Source organism: Macaca fascicularis, chromosome 13 (assembly GCF_037993035.2).
Source record: "Macaca fascicularis isolate 582-1 chromosome 13, T2T-MFA8v1.1".
NCBI lineage: Eukaryota > Metazoa > Chordata > Mammalia > Primates > Cercopithecidae > Macaca > Macaca fascicularis.
In genome coordinates this window covers 57322916-57342592 of record NC_088387.1, presented here as the reverse complement: position 1 = coordinate 57342592, position 19677 = coordinate 57322916, and the positions used below count along the sequence as shown (strand labels likewise).

General features: G+C 41.2%; 1 protein-coding gene across 5 annotated transcripts in view; it reads left to right on the top strand.

Moving 5' to 3' along the window:
• The window catches only part of AFTPH (aftiphilin), a 71857-nt gene extending 62393 nt beyond the window's left edge, over positions 1 to 9464 (top strand). For all 5 annotated transcript variants that reach the window (XR_001484455.3, XM_074011655.1, XM_065527028.1 and 2 more), the window contains 2 exons: positions 1601 to 1724; positions 8351 to 9464. Coding sequence is in view for 4 of the 5 variants with exons in the window: in XM_074011655.1 (XP_073867756.1) it covers positions 1601 to 1724; positions 8351 to 8495 (269 nt within the window). In the remaining variant the exon portion in view is untranslated. The remainder of the gene's footprint in view (positions 1 to 1600; positions 1725 to 8350) is intronic.
• Positions 9465 to 19677: the final 10213 nt, after the last annotated feature.

The window sequence follows — 19677 nt, the reverse complement described above, 5'->3', positions numbered from 1 at the left end:
CCAACTAAGTTTTTACTAGCACTTTCCTATTGCCAGTCAGAATGCAGTTATTTATTCTGCCCTATACACTAGACAGCAACGTAAATTTTGTGGTTGCTGGAATCTAGCCTTTAGAGAGAGGGAAGTACTTTGGGCTCATTTGGTCCCTTTACAGACATATACAATTTTTTACATTTTAATTGCAACCCATATTCTTATTACAGGAACACAAAGGAAAGTCCTTTTAAAGTATATTTTGAAACTGTACCTTAATGAAATATTGAGAACTTGGGAGAGTCAACATACATTTTCTATAGCCTTCCTCCCTCGTTAGACTTCGTAACTGTGGAAGTCGCTTTTGCTTGTCTGATTTCTGTAAACATCTGAGATCTGTTTACTTCTGTAAAGTTGGTTAATAGAAGTGAGTTTCTGATTTTTTAATTTGCTAAGTATCTTAAAAGGAAAAAACTTGTTACTCTAAATATATGCATTTATATATAACTTATATATAACTTTATCTGCTGATCTTACAGGGCATTTTTTTTAAAAGAAATAATAAGTAAAAACTTCAGAAACTAAGACATTCTTCCTTAAAATTTTGCTTTGCTGTTACACCCTGCAACTCATGAACTTTTTTTCTCAAGTTATTTGCTGGTACCAGGAGAGTGTAGGATTAAAAACTTTTTTTTTTTTACTCTGAATATCTTTATTATCCAAAGTGTAACTTAAGTTTAAAATATTTAAACTGTTCTTTTCCATGTTATTGTTGTCATCATTGCTATAAATCTGTATTACATGAGAAATATGCAAAGTTATATGTATATTTTAATGAAGTCAGATGGGGGAGATTTTTTAAATCAATTTTTGCAATAAATCTAACCCTCTGAGCTTCCTTTTGAATTACTCTAACAAGATATTTGAACTAATGACTACCAGATTCAGATATGAGACTACAGAAATATAATTAACCCTATAGACAAGAATTTTCATTTTGTCCAAAAGTGGTACTTTTACTCACCTTTTCTGAAAATCTTTTACCCTCCCCACCTCTAACCTGAAGAAAGAACTATGTGGTATATGTTTATGATTAGTCCTTAGTCAAAATATATTTAAACGAACCAGATCATTTACCATGTTTGAGACTTTATATTAGCTTCTAAATCTTTTTCAGTGGAAGAAAATAGAGAAAAAATAAGGAGGTGAGGAAACAGGAAAATTTTTTAAATGAGATTAGTTAATTGAAAAATGGGATGTCATATCATGTGCATTCTTTTTATAAAACATTGATAATTTTATATCCCTTCCTGATCCAAATTGAGGGAGTTTTCGATAGCAGATAGAAATTTTAGAAATATTTGGTTAGCATCTGCTGCATAAATGCTAGCTTAAGGATATATTCATTCCAAAATGGAATTTGAAAAGTATTTTCCTGTTTTATAAAAACTCCAAAAAGTAGAGTACATAATTTAAAAAATAAATGCAGTATTCCAGTGTTCTGAAGATAGTTCTGTTTGTAAAAGACTCAGATGTTTACAGAATATTGCCTTTTGCATCTTGGATTGTGGCTAACTGGGTAACCCACTGCAGCCTACCATCACTAACTATCATTTTATACTATAAGGTGTGGATCCGGAGTTGTATGAGTTAACAACTTCTAAGCTGGAAATCTCCACCTCAAGCCTCAAAGTGACTGATGCATTTGCGAGACTCATGTCTACAGTAGAGAAGACAAGCACATCTACCAGGTAAACAGTTAGTGTCAATTGTACCCACATTTTGAATTCTGAGACAAAATGGCCCAAAGGAAAAAGCACGTTAAGTTGGCAGCATTTCAATATATTGTATTACAACTTGCTTTATAAAAGTCAGTTGATGCCCAAGTCCAGAAAATATTATCAAATTAGGTTTAATTATGAACTTAATAGAACAGGATTATTTCATAAGAGATTGGCCAAGGCTGACAGACGTGGTTTTCTTCCCCCCTCCCGCCTCCTCTTTGTAGAGACTAATTCTCATTAAGTATTGTGATCATAAGGCCATTATAGAAACACTCTCCCTTTCTCTTCATAATTGCTGAGAAGATCATCTTTGAGAACCCAGTTTTATAATCCTGGAGTCACCTAGGCTGATCTTTTTACTTGCAGGCTAAGATGGTTCTTGGAATTTTCATTGACGTGCACCTCTGATTTGGGAGGTAAAGCCTTACTTTACCAGAAGCCCCTTCAGAGGCATGTCCTATAGAAAAGTAACTACCATCTCCCTATGTTGGAACTAAAGGCACGGAATGTCACTCGGGCCATGTGTTTGGGATTCAGAAAATCTTTAGTTTCATATGATTAGGCTGGTACAATCCATTGCTTTGAATTACTGTTAACCATGAGACTGAGCCAGTTTCTAACAGGAAGATGTCATTCTGAACCAGGAAATCACTAGTGCAAAAGCAAATACTGGTTGATTGGCACACCAGCTCTGCTGTCTCAATCCGTGATTCATCAGCGTTTTAAAGTGGAACTATTTACCCATTGGTTGCCCACTTTGAAAGAAGTCTTATAGCTCTTTCTCCTGAATAAATACATGCCAATCACATGTTAAATTCAGGTTTATATTTTAAATAGATTCTTCTATAGAAAAACATCAATTTTAAAAAGCCTTTTTTATTGTGAGTAATAAATGTTCATCACTCTTAACTTTAGCTTGAATTATCACATTGTCGTTTAAAACTTTGTGTGCTTAGGCCGGGCGCGGTGGCTCAAGCCTGTAATCCCAGCACTTTGGGAGGCCGAGACGGGCGGATCGCGAGGTCAGGAGATCAAGACCATCCTGGCTAACACAGTGAAACCCCGTCTCTACTAAAAAATACAAAAAACTAGCCGGGCGAGATGGCGGGCGGGCGCCTGTAGTCCCAGCTACTCGGGAGGCTGAGGCCAGAGAATGGCGTAAACCCGGGACGTGGAGCTTGCAGTGACCTGAGATCCGGCCACTGCACTCCAGCCTGGGCGATAGAGCGAGACTCCGTCTCAAAAGAAAAAAAAAAAAAAAAAAACCGTGTGTGCTTTTATTCCCCCAGATTTTTCTTGTTACCAATACATATAATGATGAAATACATTATTATACATTTCATAATTGTAGACTACCTTTAACTTTTCCCTAGAATGGCTTTGTAGCATGTAAATCCTTGTTTGTCTGCCAGTTCTCTCCATTGTGCTCATTGCCCCATCTCTTTACAGTATGCCACCTGGCACTGCCAAAGCCTCCTCTTCAATGAACCTACTTGTAAATGTGGCTATGTGGATTTTTTTTTTTCTAATTTTTTCTCTTTCCAAATAAATCACTTCTTCAAATTGAAACTCCTCTCATAGAAAAAAATGGATGAGAAATTTGTATGTGTTAACTAAAAGCTAACGCACATTTGACTTAAAAATAAAAAAGGATGCTTTTATTGTTTGGATTTCCCCCTGCTATTTTTAGGACAACCCCTTCTAGGACAGTTCTACTCTTTCCTCACTTTGTTTTCCCTGCATTCTCACTGACCAAAGAACTATAGTTTTGAACATCGCAATGATGAGAATTCATTTTGTGCCATTAGGAGGAGCTCTAAACCACGTTAGGCTCTCCTGATTCTTTAACTCATCTTTGAAACATGCTGAATCTAGAGAACTCTTCCAAGCCCTATCACTTTAAGAAGCTATTTTTTCTCTTGTTCTATACTAATAGGGAATGAACTTATCATGTATCCTGGAGTTAACGTCTGCTAATTCTGTATTGAGTTACTCGCTAGGACCTGTCCAGCATCATATTTAAAACAAAAATTGGAGAGAACAAGTTGCCAACTTTGTATTTTCTGTTTTGAGAAATGTCATTTGAAAATGGTAAATACAAATGCCCACAAGTATTAAAATACTGTAAAATGTCCCAACGAGTGATTCTCAATTGTATAGAGCAGAGAGGCTTGTGGCATAATTTCAGAAAGCATTTTTAATATCTTATTTTTAGGTTTTCTTTCATTTTTCTCTTGAATAAAGTGAACTGCAAAAAAGCTCAGCAAAATCTTCTTGGCTATTGACAGTAAGCAGAAGATAAAGTGAAAAGGCATTGTGATAGACTGTAGGGTAAGAAGGAGTTAAAACAGTGGTCAAGGTAGAGGAGAATGGACATGGACCAAACAATAACCAGTATTCTTTACTAAGTGCCTTTGAATGTGTCAGGGAACGTATATGGGCTCTTCTCTTTTGGAACACAAGTTGTGAAAGTGACTTCTCACTTTGAGTTTTTTAAAGATATGCAAGTTCTTAGTTTTAAAATAGTTCCATCTTCTTGCCTACCTTTCCTAATATGGAGGAAAATTACTTCCTATTGTAAATCACTACTAACTAGTGACAGCTAGTTAGTAGCCATAGACCTGTAACTGAAGTTTGTACAGGTCAAAGAAATAGTGCCAAAAATAATAGATCTTTTATTCTTTTTAGGCCTTTTTATTGAGATAAAAATTTGTAATTAACTCAAGTGTTCAGTTCACTGGTTTTTAGTATATTCACAAAGTCGTGCAACCATCATCACTATCTAATTTCAAAACATTTTTATCATCCCAAAAAGAAACCCTGTACCCATTAGCAGTCACTCCTTATCCCTCTCGTTCCCCAGGCCCTGGCAACTACTAATCTGCTTTCTGTCTCTATGGATTTGTCTTTTCTGGTTATTTCACAAGGATGGAATTCTACAGTCTGCAGCCTTTTGTGTCTGGGTTTTGCTTAGCATTCTGTTCTCAAGTTCATTCATGTTGTAGTATGTATCCATATTTGTAGCATGTATCCGTATTTGGCTGCACAATATTTCACTGGACATAGCACATTTTGCTTATCTGTTAATCAGTTGATAATTGGGTTGTTTTCACTTTTTGACGATTATGAGTAATGCTGCTATGAACATTTGTGTATAAGTTTTTGTGTGGACAGATGTTTCCCACTCTCTTAGGAGTGGAATTGCTGGGTCATATAGGAACTCTTAACTTTTTGGGGAAACTGCCAAACTTTTCCAAAGTGATGGCACCATTTTACGTTCCCACTAATAACATACATTCCAACTTCTCCACATTCTTACAACACTTGTTACTGTCTTTTTGGTTATAGCCATCGGTTTGAAGTGGTATCTCATTGACATTTTGGTTTGCATTTCCCTGATAGCTAATGATATTGAGCATCTTTTCATGTGTTTATCGACTATTTGTATATCTTCTGTGGAGAAATATCTATTCAGATCCTTTGCCTTTGTTTTGTTTTGTTTTGTTTTAGTAGAGACAAAGTCTCCGTATGTTGCCCCAGGCTGGTCTTGAACTCTTGAGCTCAAGCGATCTCCCTCCTCAGCCTCCCAAAGTATTGGGATTACAGGCATGAGCCACTGTGCCCAGCCATTTGCCTATATTTTAATTGGATAATTTGTCTTTTTATTGTTAGGTTGTAAGATTTTTAAGTATATTCTGGATACTAAGCCTTTATCAGAGAAATGATTTGAAGACATCTTCTCCAGTTCGGCAGGTTGTCTTTTCATTATCTTGATAGTATTCTTTGACACACAAAAGCTTTTAATTTTGATAAGATCTGATTTTTCTTGTGATTTAGGTGTCATATGTAAGAAATCATTGCCCAATTCATGATCACAAAGATTTATACCTAGATTTTCTCCTAAGAGTTTTATAGTTTCAACTCTTACATTTACGTCTTTAATCCATTTTGAATTAATTTCTGTATATGGTATGAGGTAGGAGTCCACATTCATTCTTTTGCAGGTGGATATCCAGCTGTCTGAACACTGTTGAAAAATTTCCACCACTGAAAGGTCTTGGCACATTTGTCAAAAACAAGAATTAAAACACAATTGATCATGTTTTTTCCTGGACTCTCGATTATAATCTATTGACAAAAAGGATACATCTTCACTAGAGAGAATATAGATCAAAATTAGGTCACTACCTTTGAGAAATGATGGCAACTTTTTATTTTCAAATTCTCCTTAAGTGTTAAGTGTTTACTTCTTTCCATATTCTAAGAAGACTAGCTCACAGCCATCCACAATGACTATAGATAAATGCACAAACTAAAACTGTGTAAACTTGTTTTTATTTTAATATATAATTTCATATTGCCTCTGAAATAAAGCAATTATTTAAAACCCTAGAATAATTACCAACTGTTTCTTAGGTAAAAACTTATTTTTTGCTCTCTGTTCCTACACCCAAACTGTACTCCACAAATAGGGAAGTCCAATTAGGTGCACTTTGATTCACTATTGTTTTAAATAACCGTTTATCATTATAGAAGTAGTAAAGTATATTTTAGAAAGTTAGGAAATCCAGACCAAAAAAAATTAAAAATGAAAGTATCACATTCTTACCATTCAGGATCACTAAACTCCTTAGTGTATATTCTTTCAGATCTTTTTCTATGCAAATATATATGTGGGAAGGGGTTCTACCAAAAATGAGATTTTATGTCCATAGTGAATTGAACCTAGTCTTAGTGGTCTCCATCTGTCAATTTCAGTGAGTTTTCATTTCATCTACCTAGGCTATATTCAGATTTCTCCAACTATCCTTTCTCGGCTTTGTACAAACCAGTATTCAATTGAAGACTATTGTACCTGGCTGTTAAGGCTCTTAAGTCCCTTTTAACCTAGCATATCTCCTCATTTCTTCTGTTTTCTGTTTAATAACAGTAGCTTGTATAAAGATTAGTCTGGGTGTCCTGCGGAATGTCCTAAAAACTCTGGATTTGTCTGTTTGCTTCCTTAAAGTAATATTTACTGTGTTATGTATCTCCCTATTTTCCTGTAAATTGGAAATTATATCTAAAGGCTTGCTGAATTCAGGGTAAATATTTTGGCTAGAATGCATCCTAGGTGTTGTATCACATCAGAAGGTCCATACATCTAGTTGACTCCATTGTTAGTGGTGCTGAGAGTGATGATTGGTGAGAAGCTGACCTTTTCCATTATACAGTCCCAGGTTTTCAATTGTCATGTATCTGGTTTTACTTTGGAATGATGCAGATATCCAGTTCCCCATCAAACATCCACATAATAGTTTTGCCACTATTTAACTGCAATTTAAAATGTAGATTTTCATCAGAAAAAAATGTTGGATTGCTCTTTCATTCTTCTAAGAAGCTAGTACTGAATGCAGTATTTGGTTCATCTGCTATATGCTTGATGCTTTTTCCCTTTTGAAGAACTTTAGTCCTAAACGTCATTGGATTTTTTATTCATTCTATAAAATTTTTTCAGTCTGGGTTCAACATGGTAACAGAAAAGTCCTAGGAATAAAAAAGCCTGTAGCTACCGTTCCTTTCTTGCTTTACCTCCTGGCTTCCTGCACCCCATCCAAGGAAAAAGGAAACATTTAGGTCAAAGAAATAACTTGTGTCACATCTAAGAATACCAGCTGTCCTTTACCATAAAAGAGAATTAGGCTTTTTATAATGAACAATTTGAAATGATCTTTGGTCTAAAGTTAATAATCTGTGTAACTATTCCTTCAATATATTTAATGTCACGGAAAAAATAAAGTTTGAATTGCAATCATGTGCTCAATTTGAGGCTCATTTGGCATTTTCTGTGGCTCACCTGCTGAGTAGACCTGGGTCACCAGGGGTTTTCATGTCTGTGCTAGGCACTAAACTGCTTATTTCTCATATCGGGGCCCAGTGCAGCAAAATATACTTCATCTACAGGACCCATAGGATTTAAAGATTTCCCTCTCCCAGAGTTCCGTCCTGCCTGTGTACATGCATAACACCAGCAACCAGCCCTGAATGCTGCTGCTTTTGGACCTGCTGTTTGCATCCCAACAGGCTGAGACTGGGTCTTAGTGAGCTGAGAGCTTTCTCTCCTGGAATTCCCCACTGGGAATAAAGCCTGAGGTTAAAATGACTTAGTCTTGCTCCGGACATACTTTGTTTCATGCTGAGGTTGTTTTAGGGGGTGGAGGGACAGGGAGAAATCCAGTTAGGTGGAGTGTTACTAAGGCTTCAGCATTATATTTCTGCTTAGTAACATTTTAAAATTATGCCTGGGTAGATGCTTCTCGTGTAATGTAAAGCCTAAAAAGTACACGAGCTGTCCAGGTATGCATGTGAGTATCTGTGTGTGCATGCCTAGCTTTAATGAACATAAATAGGCCACGTGTCACTCTTCATGAAGATTTGGCATTTGGCACAGAAAGCACACTACACAAAAGTATTACAAGATTCAGGAATTAGCAGAGGAAAAAATACTCAAGTCCCCTCAGATTGCTAACTGTCTACCTTGAGAGTGGATTTTCTTCCATTTGACCTACGGCAAAGTCACATTAACACACTTGTCTTTTTCCATTTGTCAATAGGAAACCGAAAAGAGAAGAGCACCTGAGTGAAGAAGCTATCAAGGTGATCGCTGGCCTTCCTGACTTAACGTTCATGCATGCCAAGGTGTTGATGTTCCCAGCCACGTTAACACCTTCCACAAGCTCTCAAGAAAAAGCAGACTGATAACTGATGTGAATTGGACGGTTACTATTGCTTTTCCTTTTTCCCATCCCTTCCCTACCATCAAAAGCATACCTGCTCTAATTAAAAACAAAAAATTCAAGTTCAGCTGATTTGTTGGTAAGCCGCACTAGAAAGGTATACATAGTAATGTATATTTATTTACATACTGAAGTCCTAAATTTATATTAGAAAAATGTAAATAATCGGGGGTAAACATTTTTGAAGATTTATTCTTTTTGTGTTGCTGGGGTGTATACATTTATGTCTTTGTGAAATACACTGGTGGTGTCCTTCTTACAAAACTTTTGAAATAAAAAAAAAAACCTCAAATCTTCACTGTCTGAAATCCCCTTCAGTCTTTTCAGATTGCATTGACTGTCCTCTTGATTTTTCATATTACATGTGGAATTACTTTTGCTATCATAAATAAGCTCCAAAGTCCCCCATTTAATTGGTTTTTAATTTTGTGTATGATGGGTTTCAGATCTGGCTTTTGTTAACATTTTGGGGCTTTTTTAATCTTTTCAATCTGGCGTAGTGCTGTTTGGCCTTTTGCAAGGTACTTAATCAATTGCTCTTTTGTTATAGGGTATGGATCACTGTCAGAACTTGATTGGAGGGGTTTAAAGAGATTGTGTCTGTTTAAAATCAGTTTGATTCGGAGAAGGACCAAATTATATGAATGTCTTACAATGGAATTTACTTGTTACTGATTTTTTTGTTCTATTGTACCACTATTTTTTGAGGATTTTGCACAGTGTAAAATGACATAATCATAGATTGCTATGGTTTAGGCTGTATATACAGTGAAAACTATGGGTTTTAAATGTTTGGGGAAATTCCTATGGAAAAAAGAGAGACATGTAGAAGAACCTCTAACAAGGTTAATGTGCATGCCCAAGGTCTTTTGAAATTTCAGTGTGTAAATTTCCTTTTAGCTTACACAAAAATAAAATAATTTAAAAGAAATTTAGCCTGGTGTCTTTGTCCTTTGGTATGTGAGGAAAAATGTAATGAGTTTGAATCAGAAGTTTTATTGAATATTAACATATTTCAATCCAGAGAAAATCATTTGGTAGGGCTTCTACTTTGTTGAAGCCAGGAAGAATTAGAATCTGGCCTATAAGAATTGGATCAGTACTTTTAGTACCTGAGCTGTTTGTTTTTATATAGAACATGAGATCGGTAAAGAAATTCCCATGATTCATTATAATGTATCTTCATCAGAATATTGGCAAGGTTAAATTGGGATTTGCAGGGATTTTTTTTCTTTCCAAGAATATATAAGCGTGAAGGTAGACAGAAAAAGTCTAAAAAGTAATTTTAGATTATTAGATATTGTTTCAGCAAAAAGTCACATGACATTGCATCAGGAACAGGCAGTCAGCTGACAGTCGGCCTCATCCACTCTGGGAATGTGCCAGTGGAACGCCTGCATCTCTGTCACTGACAGATTCTTGTGTTGCCAGGGGATTACACTGGCCATTGGAACGCATGCGTGAGTGTAATGTAAGTACGACCTGGAGTGACAAGATGCCTATCCAGTCCATATCCCACCATTTCCCCAACTATTTTTTTTAAAAAAGTTTGGTCTTTTTCAGAGAAAGCTTTCCTTCAAAATAATCACAAGTTTTTAGTATCCCACAAACCTTTTGGATGGAAAAAGATGACTCAGAAAATTCCTTAGCAGAATTTTTCATGTTTCAGTAATTGAAACATAAAGGGCTACTTCTGTAGTACCTTACAACTTAATGGCAAGTTTCACCAACCTAAGTTCACAGCCCACATGTTAACTGTGTTACCATGAGAAAATTAATCAACTTCTCTGAGCCCGAATTATCCATAAAAATGGGAGTGATCTCCTACCTCATGAGGTTGATGTATAAATAATGGATGTATTTAATAAGATGTTTGTCACATGAGTAAACAGTCAATGAGTGGCAGCCAGAGCATAGCATCAGGGAACTCTGTGAAAGCTCCTGGAGTCCCAGTAGATTCAAGAAGCAGCCACAGGAGAAAGGGTCACTAAATAATAATAGAGTAACTTGGCATTTTAAAATTGTTAAGTGGGCCTTCGTTATGAAAGTGGCTTAAGCCAGACTTTCCTTTTAGTCTTTGATGATTTCATAACAGGTACATTAATATTGGATCATCATAGCTTAAAGTTAATGCTTCAGTACTGAAGACCAAAAAATGGTCAGCTTTGTGCCAGACCAGGTTTAAACTATACAATAGCAGTGGCTGTCAGGAAGAGCTTTGAGCACCTTCCTGGGATCTCAGCTAAGGGGCAGCCTGTCGCTTCCAAGCTTGTCTCGGTCATCAGCAGCTGCACATCTATCTTAAAGTCAACCAGGAAGATCCTGCAGAGTTGAGAGGGGAAGAAACTAAGGAGTAGGAGCCCCAAAAAGCCAAATCCTACACTGGGGCTCAGCAAACAGTTTTGGGTCCTCTATATCTTAAAACCAGCTCATTCATCCCGCAGCTTCATCCCACTGGATGCCCAAGTCCCGAGAGCCATACATAATTCCCCAGGTTAATCCAAGCCAGACTGGGAAGCACGGGAGAAAACTTTCGTTGAGTCACATCAGTACTATTTTTATGAGTTTTTTTTTTTTTTTAATAGAGAAGCTTGTTCTTCCTTCTTCACGATTGTGTTCTTTATATAGAATTTGTCATCTTTTCATGCCTTCATGTTTTTTGAATCAATTAGGATTAGGCCTGACTGTGAGTAACAAAAACCCAAAATACTGCATTTCATGTAATAAGACTCATCCTTTTGTCACATTTTAACTTCTCTGAAATTGGAATGCATCATACAATTGGATGGGTTGTCTTTAATTGGCTGTGGTTTCTTTTTCTTAGCGACGTATTAAGTAATGCTACCTTATAACCAATGACAGAGTAGATGAAAATGGTAATGGTGGCTTAAACAGTGGAATTTTATTTCCCTCCAGTCTAGGGCTGGTAAGGGGCTTCCTATGATCACCTCCTGAAGTTCTTACCAGCTTGTTGTTTCACTATTCTCAACACATGGTTTCTACCCTCTGGTCCAAGGTGACCATTAAGGTTATGGCCTTCATGCCTATATTCCAGCCATCAGGATAGAAAGAGTGAAGAGGGGACTCTCCTTCCCATGAAGGAGACTTTCCATAGGGCATACACAGTATTTCCAGTTATAATCTGTTGGCCAGAACTTCACTGCAGGTTCCTATCTAGCTGCAACAGAGGCTGGGAAATACCTCTATTCTGGGTGGCCATCTAAAAGAAGGGGAATCTAGTTTTAAGGAAGAAGAGAACAGATCATGTAGGGCAACCAGTAGTCTGAGCCACACCTATGTTTTATTTCTCAGCTCATATATTTCCTTGAGATAACGCATAGAGAAATGAATTCCGAGATCATTTTCTCAGGCTGCAATGCCCCAGGCTAGATTTATTGCCTTGCTCATGCTTTTCCAAAAGGGAAAGGATCTGTAGAGGGCAGTACAGGATTTCCTGTGACCGTGGGGGAACAAGTGCTAAGACAAGTCCCCGGTAGAAGTAGGGGCAGCCTGACAAGATGAAAGGAGCGCTGAATTGGAGTGGGAGTTGTGTGTTAAATACAGCCCTGCCACTAACCAGTTGTAAGATCTTGGATAAATCCCTTTTTTAAGCACCAGGTACTTCATAAAATGAGGGATTGGAGTCTATAGAATCAAAAACTAAGGTAGGAGAAAACCTTAAAGAATAGAATTTTAGGGCTGGAAGATCAGCTGGTTCAGCGCTTTCCAAACTACTCCCAGGAACCCCGCAGCAGTGCCAGGAGGCCTTGGCACCTGTAGTCAGGGTGTGTCCAATAATAACACATGGGGCTTCTATATTTAGGGAGGGGAAAGGTGATTGCAGAAGATTTCATGTAATAGAAACGTTCCATTGCTACCAAAAGTTGAAAACCAAAGATGACTCAATACTCATAGCTGAAGAAATTGAAGCCTAAATAAGAAAACTGACTGGCACATCATTACATATCTATAACCAGGGGCAGGACCTGAATCCAGTTTCCCTGACTCTTAGCTTTTTTGTTTATACCCTCCTGCATCCCCACACCCCCATCTGAATAGCTGGCTGGCCAGCTTTTGCCCGAACATTTGCAGGGACACTGCACGGGCTCAGGACTTCACCAGGAAGTCTCCTTGCCCACCTCCGATGCACACACACATACACACACTTGGTTGGCAGCACAGATTGTTAGGACCTTGAGTGGAAACCTGATTTCCCATAACCGGTTGAGCATTGGTTCAAGTTACCTTCTCTCAAGCCACAGGGATGAACCTAGACTCTTTTCCATGAATATCTGAAGATCACTATGATGCTCCTCCTCCTACCAAACCTCCCATGATGACATGGTTTCCAGGCCTTTCTTACACACATTATTCTTTTCTGGACATCGTCCAGTTTGCCAAAGTTCCTCTTAAAATGTGCTCCCCTGACAGAGCTAGATGTCATCTCATCACTGGCATGGGGCTCGTTTTATTTCAGACACTATTTTTAATGTAGCCTAAAATTGCATTACTGTTTATGGCAACAATATTGCCTCTTTAGCTCACTGTGTGAACAGTCTTTTCCCCCTAACTGCCATCAAAACAGATTTTTTCTCTCATCTCTCATCTCCTGGTGTCATTGAGTTTTTAGAGCCTAAAAGCAGGGTTTTATATTGATCGTTTTCCAGCTTTTTTTGGTCAGCTTTAGACCATTGTTTCAGCCTGTTCATCTCATCAAATCTTCATTGTACCATCAACACACACACTTGCCCTCCTTCCTCTGCTCTGTCATCCACAGATTGATAAACATCCTTCATAATCCAAATCACTGACACAAAATGTTGACCAGTAAGACATCCAGTGTGCCAGGAAGACCCTGGGTGCGGCTTCTCAACCCAGTGATGCCCACATTTCTTCATCTTGCCCACCAGTCATAAGAACAGGTGAAGCCTTGCCAAATCCAATCACATTACACCTGTGGCATCTCATGGGCCATCCTGAGCATTTTTACAGACGCTCCCCAAAACCTCATGCAGCTTAAACATTTCTGTGGCTGCCTGGCCTGGTGGCACACACCTGTAGTCCTGGTTACTCAGAAGGCCGAGGCAGGAGGATCACTTGTGCCCAGGAGTTCGAGACCAGCCTGAGCAACATAGTGAGACTCCGTTTTCTTTCGTTTTGTTTTGTTTGTTTGTTTGTTTGTTTGAGACGGAGTCTCCCCCTCTGTTGCCCAGACTGGAGTGCAGTGGCGAGATCTTGGCTCACTGTAACCTCCACCTCCTGGGTTCAAGCGATTCTCCTGCCTCAGCCTCCAGAGTAGCTGGGATTACAGGCGTGTGCCACCACCCCTGGCTAATTTTTGTATTTTTAGTAGAGACAGGGTTTCACCATGTTGGTCAGGCTGGTCTCGAACTCCTGACCTCATGATCCACTGGCCTCAGCCTCCCCACGTGCTGGGATTACAGGTGTGAGCCATCGCACCCGGCTGAGACTTGTCTTTAAAAACAAACAAACAAACAAAAAAACTGACTAGTTCTCCAAAAGCAGCATAAGGATGATAAAACAAGTAGAAGATAAAATGACATCTAATCAGGATGGGAGATTAAATGATGATCCATATCATCACTGGCATATAGAAAGCCCTCAATAAACAACTGTTTATTTTCATTCATCCAGATGAGTGTTCTGTCGTTAATGATGCAGATAGGAGGAGGATATGGTTGTCTTAAAGTTGCCCTGAAGGGATCTGCTTTGTTTCAATTATCTGTCATTTCAGTTATCTTTTCAGCCTGGACCATCTGTGAGAATGCTGCATATCACTTTACCTAATGTTATTTCAAATTTACCTCTTTCAAAAACTGCTCCCTTCCTTCAGTTTTCAAAAAACCAGGATTTAGGGAACAAAATACTGGTCACTATTGTTGTAAACTGTGACTTCAAAGCCTTTCGCTTGCTCGCTCCCAGCTCTTCTTTCGACCAGAGCTCGTGTTCCTCTCCCGCCTCACCACCCCTCCCCTGAAGGTCAGGGACTAGAGTCACAAAGAACAAAAGGGTCAAGGAGGGAAAATGAGATCTTTTGTGATCTGCGCTGTGTCTACCTTAGAAGAAGGGCTGCTGTCATCTCCTACCCAGTGTTTCCTCTACAGAATCCTTGATCAAAACAGCTAATGATGATCTCAATGGAGATCCTCATCTTTGCCTCTCCCCCTGAGCTATGCCACCTTTTTTTTTTTTTTTTTTTCTTTGAGACAGCCTCTCACTCTGTTGCCCAGGCTGAAGTTCAGTGGCACAGTCTTGGCTCACTGCGACCTCCGCCTCCCAGGTTCAAGGATTCTCCTGCCTCAGCCTCCCAAGTAGCTGAGACTACAGCTGCATGCTACCAAGCCCGGCTAATTTTTGTACTTTTGGTAGAGATGGGGTTTCCCCGTGTTGGCCAGGCTGGTATCGAACTCCTGGCCTCAAGTGATGTGCCCACCTTGGCCTCCCAAAGTCCTAGGATTACAGGTGTGAGCCACTGTGCCCAGCCCTGCACCACTATTCTGTCGGCCCTATGGCCATCCCCACCTAGATGTCCCCAAGACACTCCTGCAATTAAACATGTGCACCACAAAAGCAAGTACTCACAGCCTTTCAACCCTCCACCCAACCCCACCATGCCCCTGGCCTTAAGACGGCCCTTGCTCCATTTGTCACACTTCAGGTTCACTCTCAGCCTGCTCCCCTTCCTCACTCCTAATCCTATTGACCTGGAGTCCTGTCAATGACACCTCCTAAGTATCCATTGCCTCTCTCTTCAAGCCTTCATCATCCTTACATGATTATTGTAACAGCCTCACATTGACCTTCCTCTGCCTGTCCCACCTCCAATTTAACCTTCCACTATGCCGATGGAAAGCTCTCTTCCTGTTGAACATCCTTCATGGCACCCCCTTGCCCTCTGGACAAAGTCAGCTCCTTGGCAGGTTCCACAGCACTGGGATAGTCCTCTCTGCATGGAGGCTCCCACCTGGCCTGCCAGCTCCTTGCTAGTTACCAAATGCCCACTGAGGGCTGGCCCGTGCTTGTCTCTTGGGAAAACCCTTTCTCCCCAGCCGGCCAGCCCCATTTCCTCAGGGAGCCTTTCTGGGCCAGCGCGACAGACAGAGCTGGCTCTCTAGCTCTGCGATTGCTTGGCAAATCTCTCTGAGCATGTAATGTTCATCATAAAACTGCTTTACATTTATTAAGAGCTCTGCTGAGTGCCAGGTACTGGGCCTCACATTCTCTCTCTTAATCCTCACAGTAACCCTAAAAGGTACCTGAACTCTTCTACTGATAAGGAAACCAAGACAGGACATGATGTATCTTCCCCCAAGATCACAGAGCCAGGAAGCAGAGAAGTCTTGAGCCCAGATCTGAAGGATCAGAGCCTGAACACTTAGCCACAGAGCATCAGCCTCAGTGGGGTGATGGCTGTTATGTCACCTCTCACCTTGCTTCCTGATGACTGATTTGCTTGTCTCTCTCCCTCAGGCCATGAACTCCTTGAGAGCAGGGACTGGATCGGGCTCATGTTTGTCCCCTGTCCTCTGGCACAGTGCCTGGCGCACGGGCAGACTTTCATTTTGTTTGCTTCCTAAACCAGTTTATGCATGAGCCCCTCAGGGGAATGTACAGGGACCCTTCCTGAATCTGTGCTTTGCCTCTGCCTGCAAACATTGTGACCCTCACCTCAAGTCCTGTCCAAATTTTCCCCCCAAATATCATATTCTATCAATCACTAACTCAGCTCTCCAAGCTCTGAAGCAATCCCCCAAACCGTTCGGGTTTCCATTCTGTCAAAAGCTATTTGTTTCTGTTGGCTTTTGTCTCAATCCCTACCTTGTGTAACCAGCAGGTAAGAACTGGATATGGGGTGATCCTACTCCCAGGGTACAGCTCTACAGCCCACAGCACCAGAAACCCCCCGGTTGAAAAGTATGTACGCAGCACTGTAGGAGAGACCCGAGTGGATGGCTGGAGGAAATCAGTAAAGACGCCTCTCAGTTGCTGAGTGTGACGCCACAGGAACACCTGAGGGCATGCTCCTAAGGAAACCTGCCCCATCCACTGTCAGCCTCACCATACCCAAACCCCCACCTTTTTTTTCTGTTATCCAAAGCAAGACTTCCAAGTTTGGGCTGGAGGTGGTGCAGGCAGGGTAGGTGGAGTTGCTCCTGACTTTGTAGCTCTGGGACCAGGCTTCCCAACATGGCTCAAGGACCCCCAAACCCAGCAGGATTACTGCCAAAGCAAGCCACACTGGGGGATCTCCTGTTATCAATTCAAGTCACATAGCCCGGGCACGGTGGCTCACACCTGTAATCCCAGCGCTTTGAGAGGCTGATGCAGGAAGATGGCTGAAGGCCAGGAGTTCAAGACCAGCCTGGGCAACATAGTGAGACCCTGTCTCTACAAAAATAATTTTTTTTTAGACGGAGTCTTGCTCTGTTGCCCAGGCTAGAGTGCAGTGGTGCGATCTTGGCTTACTGCAACATCCACCTCCCAGGTTCAAGCGACTCTCCTGCCTCAGCCTCCCAAGTAGCTGGGACTACAGGTGTGTACCATCACGTCCAGCTAATTTTTATATTTTTTAGTAGAGATGGAGTTTCACCATGTTGGCCAGGTTGGCCTTGAACTCCTGATCTCAGGTTATCTGCCCGCCTCAGCCTCCCAGAGTGCTGGGATTACAGGCATGAGCCACTGAGCTCATAATAAATTCAAGCCATGGCTTAAAAGAGACCCTCAGCTCAATGGAGACGTTTTACCAAAATCGGTATTTTTACTCAGTGGGAGGAGGGAAGTCTTGCTGTCTCCAGAAGGACTGTCCAGCTCCTCATAGAACACTTCAGTCCGGGGAAGCATTGGGGGAGTGGGGTTGCCATTTATTTCACTTCATTTCTGCTGAGTTGCCTTGGGAGTCTGAACTTTGATCTGGGTAGGAATCAGAGAATGGCATGGGCCAGTTCAAGCTCTTGTCAGATAAAATGCTTTCCCTTGGCTCAAAGACGACGCCTGAGCTCTCTTCCCCTTAACCTAATATCTGTCTTGGCACCCCTATTCCACGGTGATCCCTTCTCCCCCACCCTGTTAAATCAGCTTTCCTGGCCACTGCTGTCCTGGCCATGCGGCAACAGCTGCAACCCAGAAGACAGGCAGGTGTTGCTTCCCTTCAGCTACTATCTTGTAACTCCCTCTTCATTTACAATCTGCTTTTGCTGTTTCAGATGTTTGGAAAGAAAACGGCTTCATCAGCAGCCCTAGAAAGCCTCATTTTCAGTAAAATCTGGACACTTCTTTTCCACCCCAGGGTTGTGGGCTTTTTTTTTTTTTTTTGCTGGAATCTAACATCTGTGAGGCAGACAGGACCACATGGGCTCTGTGTCACCAGACACCTGTTGAAAGGATGCAATCAGGGAGAGAAAATCTGGGCAGAGCCCACCGGTGACAGCTGGTATTTATCTAATATCAGCCTCCACTGAAGGGAAATGGAGGGCAACCCAGCACTAACAGAAGAGCAAAGAGAAGAAAAGGTGATGGGTCCGGGCTGCAAATGCTCCTGGGGACCTGCTGGGAATCCCTTTCCCCACTGACTGACAAGAAACCCAAAGGTGCTTGAAGACATGATGGTTTTCCCTGCTGAAGCGGGGTGGGTGCCGCACCTCCATAGGGCTGACCTCTGGGGAGAGGGTCCTCCCGGGCACATCCGTAAAAGGAGACACCTGTCAATCTGCCCGAGTTTTCATGGTCTTGTGGTGTGCTTCTGAAGGATCATGAAAGAAAGGGCAGGCGTGATTTTAGATAATCATTTCAACATGGCGCTTGGTAGAAAACAAAACTCATAACTGAAACTGTGTTTTATGCATGAGGCAGCTCTGGGGCCCTGCCAGCTCACGGCTTGCTTAGGCCACTGTCCTCAAACATACACCAGCCCCAGGACATGAGGAATCCTGAGCCCTCAAGAGTCACAGAAGAGGTGGCCTGTGCATTGCTCCGGGAAAAGAGGCAGAAAAGTGGCAGCCAGAGTTCGAATGAGGGCACCGCCACTTCTGTTGTGAGACCATGGACCAGTATGTAAAGTGTGGCTAGGAATTAAAGTAAAAAATACCAAAATAGCCTACTTAGGGGAGTTAGAGATAACTCATTGTCTTCATCTGTTTGGGCTGTTATAACAAAATACATTAGACTGGATGATTTATAAACAACAGAAATGTGTTGCTTACGGTTCTGGAAGCTGCAAAGTCCGAGATCAAGGTGCCAGCAGACTCCACGTCTGGTAAACGTACACTCTCCGCTTCACAGATGCCTTCCTACAGCGTCCTCACCTGGAGGAAGGGGCAAGCACCCGCCCAGGCCCCTTTTATAGGAGCACTGATCCCACTCACAAGGGCTCTGCCCTCATGGCCTAACACCTCCCAGGTGTCCCAACTCTTAACACCACCACATTGGGGATTTGGTTTCAACATATAAATTTTGAGGGAGACACAAACATTCAGACCAGAGCACTAAACCCTTAGCACATGAATCTCCATAGGGTATAACAGCAACATCAACAACCATTTAGCATAACACTTAGAAATAGTAAGTGCTCAATAAACGTTACGTGTTATTGTTTAGGGCACCAAGATCTTAGTGAGTATCTACGATGTATACTGCCTGAGTTGGGAACTTTTTAGGGCATTAGGGTATTTAAGATGCAGCACCTGATTCAACGAAATAATGAGGACCACCAGGTCAGCTGTTCATGATCAAATGATTATGAGCAACCTACTCTTGACTTAATGATGAGGCTACAGAAGTATGCCCCGTCAGGAGGCTGGGAAGGGGCTCAGTTTGGGTAGACAGCCATGTGGCCCAGAATCACCCAAAGACACCTCAGAGGGATCTCATAGGCATGTCCATAAAAGGTGACCCTTGGCAACCTGTCCACATTTTTAATTGTCTTATGATGGGCCCACGTTTTTAATTGTCTTCTGGTGGCCTGCAAGGTGGGTAGGATGTGAACATGTGCAGAGGGAGTGATCAGCCAGGGCCCATCCTGGGAAGTAAATCCCAACAAAGACTATCCATCCATCCATTCATTCAACTTCTATTAAGCACCTACTGTGTGCCAGGTGTTTGTGTGTTCCATCCCGAACACACAGAGT